This window comes from Apaloderma vittatum, unplaced genomic scaffold, assembly GCF_000703405.1.
Source record: "Apaloderma vittatum isolate BGI_N311 unplaced genomic scaffold, ASM70340v1 scaffold1224, whole genome shotgun sequence".
Lineage (NCBI taxonomy): Eukaryota > Metazoa > Chordata > Aves > Trogoniformes > Trogonidae > Apaloderma > Apaloderma vittatum.
In genome coordinates, this window is record NW_009710768.1 from 88,457 (window position 1) to 97,592 (window position 9,136).

Genomic DNA, 9,136 nt, shown 5'->3' on the forward strand with positions numbered 1-9,136 from the left:
AGGTCCTGAGAGCAGTGTCTTGGGACTCAAAGCACGGTGACTGTGATAGCTACACTGTCTGCTTTAGAGCAGCATTTAATTTTGGTGATTCACAGCCACAGTGCTTATAAAAATATTATTCTGATTCTCTCACCCTCCTCTCCATCTTCCTCTGAAATTGACAAATATTACATCATGATCTCTGTTATCTGTCATAGACCACAAAATAACCTCAGAGCAACACCAGATTTGATATCTGTAAATCTGAAATATTCATTTTCTTTGTCTAGTTAGAAAATTGTTTTGTATACAAGAAACAATCTTAACACCGAGGTAAACTTTATGAAGGAATCGTAACACTGCTTTAGTATGTTGCAAATGCTCCTTTAGAATAACTTGGACTGACTCATGGAAGATCTTTTGTGGATGACTGGTTCCTCATAAAACTTCGGTAACTAGGTCCCAGCTGGAACGCGAGCAGCGCTGTGCTCCTCTTCCCAGCAATGCAGTACATCAGACAGATCCCCTAGACGCTCCCCACCACAGGCTCAGTATCTGTCTGGTGGTGGTCATGGAGACCAAATTGTGGGAACCAACGTTGTAGATCAGAGTCAGTGTGAAGAAGGATATGTAAATACGAGGATACATAACTAAGCATGTTTGCTAGTGCTTAAGTGTCTTAGAATTCACAGCTTAATTCCTGTTTAATCTCTTGCGCTGTAAGAGGGTGATTTTCTTCGTCCAGTACAGTTACAGATCGTCCCTTAAAGGCTTTTTCCTGTGGCAACTGCACACTGAGTCTCTGTCATCAGGCTGAGGTACAAGTTCCATTCCATCCCGTATTTCAGGTTTGCTGGCTTGGCGTTTGGCATATTCCTGAAATATGTAAACAACATTTAAGAATGCTACAAGCACCAACATATAATTCATGAAACAGTCTTTTCCTCCTCCCTTCCACTCACAAGCCTGCCTTTATCCAGGCTCCTTATGTCATTGTTTACAACCTGTTTACAAGGTGTCTTTGTAACACACCTACTAATAGGCTACATTGCCTCTGAAAACCTCCTTTAATGTTCTCCCCTGTCCTATTATTATTGGTAATTCAAATGCTATCATTATTTGTGCCTCTAACCACTTCATGCAGATAATGCTGTCATTTTTGTATACTGAACAGTTCCAGACTTTGTGCCAACCTGAGGCTGCTGAAGCTGAGCTCTAACTCTGCACAGCAAAACAGGAGAAAGAAATTAGTACTTTCAGAGAACAGAAACTTCTTTCACTAAAGATTGGCATTTCCTAAGGAAGCAATGACTGTTTGGGCTGCTTTGCCATTTATGATGCTACTAGCCATACTTACAGAATTTCTCTTCCATATATCCATTGTTTTGTAATACAGCAGAGTAGCTCATGAGGGGATAAGCATGAAGGGAAAAAGGAAGAAAGTTGGGTACAGGTGATCTATTAGAAACCACATAGCAAGTGACACTGAAAAGAGGCCTCACTGTGGGGATGAGGACAAAAAACCAAAATCTCTGATTCTGTAAAATAACTACTATGTCAAGTTGCCTCTTTAATGATGAAGCAAGTTTCAGCAAAGCTCTTTACATTGACCTCCTGTGAATAATACAAACTGTGTCTGCTACTGATGTAAGTAAGGACTGAATATGAAATTTAGAGCATCAGTAGCAGTAACAGTTGGGGGAAAGTAATGAAGTGATCTATGGTACTAACCTGGAGCACTTTGTAATAGTAGCAGTAAAACCTGTGAGGCTGAAGTAATTCTCTTGCCATTAACTGTCCTTCTTTAGCAATTTTTCTTGCTTCTTCATCATTTTCCTGGAAAATTGAGACAAAACACATGAATAATAGAGCAATCAATGAGGTACTTAAAGCCTGGTTGGCATGAAAAGTTTTATTAAAGGCGCTATTCAAATCTGCAACTTTATGTGCAATTACTGGTAGGCTGCAAAGGCACACTTTAAATTGCAGATTTTTTTTAAATACTGGATTGCTTTTATGGTCACAACTGGTACCTTAGGGCTATCAATAACAACTTTCATGGATAATTGTACAATTTCAAAAACTCATTTACTATTTTGTCCAAGCCACAAGCCTCTCCAAAACCAAGCCTGACATCTCCCAGACATACTTAGTTTTACAGAAGACAAAGCTCCAGCTGTTGTCCTCTCCTATGCAATGTAATTCAATATCTTCCTCTTAAAAATAACTCAAATTCCTGTGCTTACTCTCAAGTCTTTTAGGTCTACATTTCAAAGCTTTTAGTATTCTCATTTGATTCTTTATAAAGCACTACGGTACTCTCACACCAGAAATTTTTCCTGGTTTTTAAATGAATGGTTATAGCACAAGGTGTGTTTTCAGTCACGCAGTTATATCAGTTTGTTCGGTTACAGAATCCCAGCCTCATTCTGAGCATGTTACAGAGCAGCAATTTTCTGTATGTTCAAACAGAACATGCCGTGACTTCTGTTCTAGTCAGGACCTAAAAAAAATGCAATGCAATTATCTAAGTAGTATCTAGGATTCTGGGCACTTCTTTGAAAATTACCTGTATTACCCTGTATACTAGGGCCCTGAGTCATGAAACAGTTCAGCACAAACCTAAAATGAACTCTTACGCACTTCCCTGAACAGAGACGGTTACTTGAATCAAGGCCTTCTCATCTTACACTAACAACAAAATGTACTTCCTTTATCCCAGGATCTCAGTAGCGTTCATGCAAAATACGCACGTGGAAATACAAATGGAACAGAATATTAAGATTAATTGTACACGTTTGTTTATCACTTTGAACTGGAATTAGTGACAAAACTTACCTTAGCCCATTTTATTTTCTCTAGCAAGTCCTCTAAGTTTCTCTTAACTGGAACATAATGTTTCCAAGGTTTTAATCCAGTATAAAAGTGTTCATAGTACTGAGAATCTTGCTTCAATACTAGGCTGTCACCCAGCAAGAGGTATGGAAACCGGTAAGCTGCTACGGTGCCGTCTACATTCACTTGGTATTTGTACTGTGGTATGAAGATTGAGGGGAAAAAAAGGTGAAAAGTTTTGAATCAGAATAGGAACAACACTGGCTGTATAAAAGATCGTTTTCACAGGCAAGACATAATTGTGTTTATTAATTCTCATCTTCACACTTGTTTTAATGTTAAGCAGGTGGAATTTCATGGTGTTCTGGATAAAATAATGGAAAAATTATTTGTTTTCTATCCAAAGCTAACAGTGAAGAACTTTTGTGTTACATGATCTGCCTGATGGGTATTCTGTTAGAGTGTCCAGTGATGAAGCAAGGGGTGGAGCTGGGAAGGAAATAAAAGTCATCCATACGTAAAATTCAGAAAGAGTACATTTATCCTGAGTGTAGAATAATCTGAATAATCTGAAACATATATTATTATATAAAATAATCTGAAACATTACATTAAAAGTAACCGTGGATGTACTGTTCTGGCAGATTCTCTTGGCTGTCAGATTTCTGATCTATTAATAGATATGTTTTATATATATATATATTCTGATCTATTAATAGATTTCTGATCTATTAATCTCTGGAACAGAACTCCAATTGGCATATATTATAATTGCTTTTTACAGGACTGTCCTCTTTTTACACCAGCGTAGCATAACTGTTTTATTTACTGAATGGAATTAGCAGAAGCAAGCCGTGGCTTTTCAATTGGTAAGAACCTGAGAGCAAATTAATCTAAGACTGTAATATGCTTGCTACCTTGAAGAAGTCAAAGAAGCCCATCAGCTGAACCTTCCCCAGCTCTTTTTCTTTTTCTCTGAAGAAGAAATATCCTGTTATTCCAGCATCTAGCAGTTCTGGATTTTCCTTGGACAACTTGACAAGTTGGAGACGTTCCTCCCGGCTGTCTCGACCTCTAAATAATGCTCGCTCAGTTTTGTTTTCCCAGAACGGCCCTATGAGCATTGAGTGACGAAGTGAAAGTAAACAGTAATGAAAAGTTCATGATATCTTTACTGCAAATAAAGAACTTGCTATGACAGTGGCATTACACTCAGACACATGGTAAAACCGGTACGATTTCTTGTAGTGAATCCATAATCACTTATTAATCCCAGGTTTTAAACTCCCAGCTCTGGCTTGAATTCTGGGATGAGAAACTGAGTCACTTATGAAAGAAAAATCAGAGAGTTACTTTTCCCTCCAACAATTTTATATTTAAAAACCTTGAAATATCTTTTAAGCTACATAAGGGATTATAATCAAATTATGTAAGTAAAAGACCAATAATTAAAGTAATTCTCCATCCATAAAGGCTGCCACAATAACCAAAATTTCTTTAGTAAAATCCACTTCTGTTACCCAGCAATTTAGTTAGGGCTTTGAGGAATCACTTAATGATGACTTAAAAAGGAAAAAAAAAAATGGCTATACTGTGTCCCCAAGGTATTTAGCAAGAGCCTGAAAGACTTAATATTTGTTTACTGCATGCTTTTAAAAACATTAAATATGTCCTTCCTCATCCTTCTGCTAAAGTGAAGTAGGCTCTTATTGTCCCCTAATTGGAAAAGCAGCTGTACTAAACAGAAGGCTTCAAAATGATAATTTAATTAAAATATTTAATTTTAAAAGTAATAAAGAAAAAAGAAACCGTGAACTCATCAAATAAAATAAAATACCTCCTCACTCAAGTTTTACTCCTTAGGCATTGCTCATGCTATTTGTCTGACCCCTAAATATTCCTGAATTGCCTGGGCAGGAGGAAGACACCTGTCAGTAAAACTGACCCTTCAGAGCTAGAAAAAAGAAATTCAGAAGATCCTGCTCTGAGGTATTTTTTTATATAGACAATATTTTCTTACCTGAAAAAGGCTGCAGCATAGTACTAGTTTACTTCTTTCAGGATTCAAATTCATTTTTTGGTAAACAAGAACACTGGGCCCCACAGCACTGTCAGGAGAAGGACTTCATAGTTCATTAGAAGGAACGTTATTAAAGTCCTTCAATGAGGAGAAAAGCCTTTGAATTACATTTATTTTTCTTTTGACAGGTCATGGTAGCTATCCTCTGGACACCTTTACATTAAAATTCACCATTATCGTAAACTTGACTTGCTAGATTTTGGCTCTAAATTCCTATTAAACACCTGCTTAGCAGTAGTGTTGAAAGGGTTTGCAATCAGTAAAGACTAACCTATTTGTATTAAGAGACCTCTTAAGGCACTTGTGAACTGAAGATGAATATGTTATTTGAATGCAACTTGATGCTTTGATAGAACTAACAAATTCTTTTCTTCAAAGCCACGATCTCCGATTTACCTGTATTTCCTTGAATGGAAAGGAGATCATTTGTGACTCCACGTAGGGTTTCAAGAGTCGAGTGGGTTACATCATACGTTGGGAGGATGATATCTCTTGAATCCACAGAGCCACACCACGAAATGACAGGTACAGGACCAGGTGTGTCATTAGCTTTCCGATACTCAACCGGCCAGTCTCCAACATTAAGATAAAACTCCACGTCGGGAAGGTGAACCTAAACATAAACCCAAGAAAGGATAACGACACAAAGCTAGAAGCTGTTTGTCACTCTTACACATATTCCTCAGTTCTCTTATGTCACACAGAATCAGTAAACCTACGCAAGAGCAAATAGATTTACCTGAGTTTAAGGCATGAATTTCAAGGTTTTACCCCACAAATGAGTATGAAAGGAACATTCACATAGGCCAGGAAAAGGCTTGTGGAGTCAGACCCTAGCCCCTGCAGCTTTCTTAGCCATTTCATTACTGCCAAGCTCACCCTCTCTCCCAGGTTACCTCTAAGACACACTGTCATCTAGATGAAAAAACAAAAGTCAAACCTTACTTCACGAATTATAATCCCCAAAATATAACAATAAATGCAGTATTGCCATATTAGGACGTGACTTAATCATCTTGCATGATCAAAACTGATACCTTTCTTGCCAGCGACAGGAACATTTCATCGGAGAACATTTTGAAGTCTGTGTACTTCCCTAAGGAGCGACGGTAGATGTGATTATTGAGAATAGTGTAATGAACAATAGCACCTCTTGTCTGACTGAACTTTGTTGGGATTTCCTTAAGCATTCGCTGAAGGTCAATGGTGGGAAAAGAAATGAAGTCCTTTGTAATCTGAGGTTCTTGGGATGGACAAGACATAACATTCTGCCAGATCTCAGAGTCTTCCTCAGGACAGTCACAATATTCATGATAAACTGGTCCTGCAGAAAACAAAGCACTGGGAGTTTATATTTGTGATTCTATGTCAGTCATAATTCCCCAAACACGTGGGCATATAAATGCAGATGTTGCAGCGGCTTGACATTTTTTATTCTAAATTTTCTACAGTTTTCCTGGGAAATCATCCTCCCTATAACTTTTCTGGGGGTGAGCAGTGTAATTCAGAGAACAGCAACTTTCTTCTCTTTTCAGAAATCAAAACACTACATTTTTTGTTATGAGGGTAAAACTCACCTGCAAAATGAAGCTCCATTATTGTGCTACCTGCCAGCCACAGGGGGTCTTCAGAATTGTTCTCACTGTCCATATCTACCAGAGCTGAGGTATTACAGTTGCAGTGTTAGCCTAATTCAAAACTTTGATTCAGTAATCTTTACCTTTGGCATGAGGTGTTTTCTCTTCTGTATAATTGACTATTCTTTCTGTCCTTTTGAGGCAGAGAGCTTAGGTGTAAGCAAGAATCTCAATGAGCATGAAAAAAGCCCTTATTTCATAGACTTCTAATCAAAACAGGTTCTGTCTTGTGTCATAGGTTCATAATTTGTCTTGTTTTCCCCGCTTTTAAATAGTTCTTCTGTAGTATAAGCCTGGACTGAATTAAACTGGGCTAATGGAAAGAAAGTTTTGTCTGGTTAAAGAAATGCTGCATTTGTTGTTATGAAGGACTGCACTTTTTAGAAATCATAGACATTTGAAATATTGCATTATAAAGTGTTGGGAACATAACCTTCTCACCTTTTCAGGTAATATTTTCTACCTTAGATAAAAATAACACAACATTTAAGTGTATACCTGCTTGAGAACAGGAAAAACACAAGCACTGCTCTCTCATTGCCTGCCAAATCTGAAGAGATCTATTTCCTTGTGCAAAAGGCAAGAGGAGATGTCCAGTCACATCACCTTAATATCAGAGGACATAATCTACATGCTTATATATCATGGTCCTATAACTTGGCAATGTATAGACTGTCCCTGCTTACTCCTCTGTACAAGGAGAATGTTTGTCAGAAAGGGCAAACAAATGTCTAATTTCCCATTAAATCGCTCCATAGCATTTCTGTAGCTACCATCATACATTACATTAAATCAAAACATTACATCAAATCAAAAAATTACCCTTACCTTTCAAAATATAAGGAGATTGAGCTACATGCTGATCACCATAAAGTATCTCAATTTTTAAGCCTTTTCTGACACTCCCATACATCCGATACCGCATAAGAAATGTGCCATCATTTCTATCCAAAGGACGAGGGGTGTAAATTCTGGTGACTTCTTTTGGAGAAAGTGCATTAATCACCACTTCAAACTGTGTTCTTCCTGAAAAGAGAAGAATATAAACAGATAAAAGCACTTGGAATCACATACATGAAGTAAAGGTGAGAGAAAACTCTACTAGATTAAGTCCACCGAACTTAATTTAACTTTGTACTAGAATTTTGTTACTATTATACCAAGCTGGTAAAATTAATTTCCAGTGATGGAAGATCATCCCACTAAATTTTCTAGATCATTGATCATCGCACACCTAATAAATGGAAAACCTGTAGACGGAGATAAAAAGCTAAATAATGATTACAAGACAGAAGGAAAGGACAACTGTATTTTGAAGCAAACACCAAGTTTCAAACCAAGTTTTCAAGTTAGTGCTCAGGTTAGAACAATAATTTCCTCTTAGAGTATGAAAGGTAGGAAACTGAGTTTAAAATAACAGGAGAAAAGAATACTTGCCAGCTTGTGAAAAGGCAGTTAAGAGTCAGATACAAATTGTTCACCTTTGGGCTGCAGCTGACTGCTTTGCAAATTTAAAGTCCCAGCTACTGAAAAGATGGGCTACGAGAATTATAGTAGAGATGTTTCCTAGATGTGTCTGACCTGTGCTTAAGGGTCACCAGCATTTCCTCACTGATGCACCATGACTTTTTAACTGGGCGTGGAACATCTTGCAGATGACACGAGTATGCGTGAACATTAATCTGTTGCATTCCCCTAGTTCTGTCACAAATGGTCATCGCCAGCTCTACTCTTCAAAAAACTGGGGGACAGGTTATTCACAAAATGTTATGGTCTATGCATTTGCAAACCAAAGAAATGTAATGAATGTTACCACAAAGTAGTAAACAGAAAGAAATTAAACTGAAAGATATAGATAAAATCATGGTATTACTCAAATTCACATGTCCCAACAGCATCTTTTCTGTGTCATTTGTCACCAGGTCCCCTGCCCCGTTCAGCAGCACACTCACATTTTCCCTAGACTCCTGTTGCTGTTGATGTACTTGCCCTTCACATCTCTGCCCAGATTCAACCCCACATCAGCTTTGGTTTTCCCAGCCCTATCCCTGCACAATTGGACAGCATCTCTGTGTTCCTCCTGGGTCACCAGCCCCTGCTTGCACCTCTTGTACGCTTCTTTCTTCTGCCCGTGTTTAGCCAGAAGCTCCTTGCTCACCCCTGCAGGCCTCCTGCTGTCTGTCTTTGATTTCCTGCCCACAGGGATGGACCATTCTTGAGGCAGGAGAGGAAACCCTTCACTATCAGGCAGCTGAGAAGGCAACAGGCATATACTTCTGCTTCAGAAGAAAGACTGTTTTAATTTTCATTCTTTACAATGATTCTGATGCAATTTGACTTCTCTTGGATTCAGATTACAGAAAAGAGGAATAAATGCAAGCTAGGATGACAATGCAAGTGCTCAAGCCCCCTGTGGTTAAGGCTTGGAAACAGTTTTAGTAAATGAGGACAATGTACCCACGTCTATGATAGCTGAGATGCAGTTGTATTCATTTCCTCTTGTGTGATCTACATTTTTATAACCAAAGTATCTGGTTTTCACTCTGACAGACTGAAGAGACTTCAGAGACCCCAAAGACTCTGAAATCAGTGCCAGTACAAACAC

The 9,136-nt window shown here is 38.2% G+C and overlaps 1 protein-coding gene across 1 annotated transcript; it reads right to left on the reverse strand.

Annotated features, from left to right (window-relative positions):
* Positions 1-232: 232 nt before the first annotated feature.
* On the reverse strand, positions 233-8,744 carry KDELC2 (KDEL (Lys-Asp-Glu-Leu) containing 2). The gene is made up of 8 exons (XM_009867378.1): positions 8,690-8,744; positions 7,360-7,557; positions 5,932-6,218; positions 5,291-5,507; positions 3,732-3,928; positions 2,818-3,012; positions 1,711-1,815; positions 233-855 (listed from the first exon to the last, which is right to left on the reverse strand). The coding sequence occupies exons 1-8, from the start codon at positions 8,742-8,744 to the stop codon at positions 730-732; spliced, it is 1,380 nt and encodes a 459-aa protein (XP_009865680.1). The 3' UTR covers positions 233-729.
* Positions 8,745-9,136: the final 392 nt, after the last annotated feature.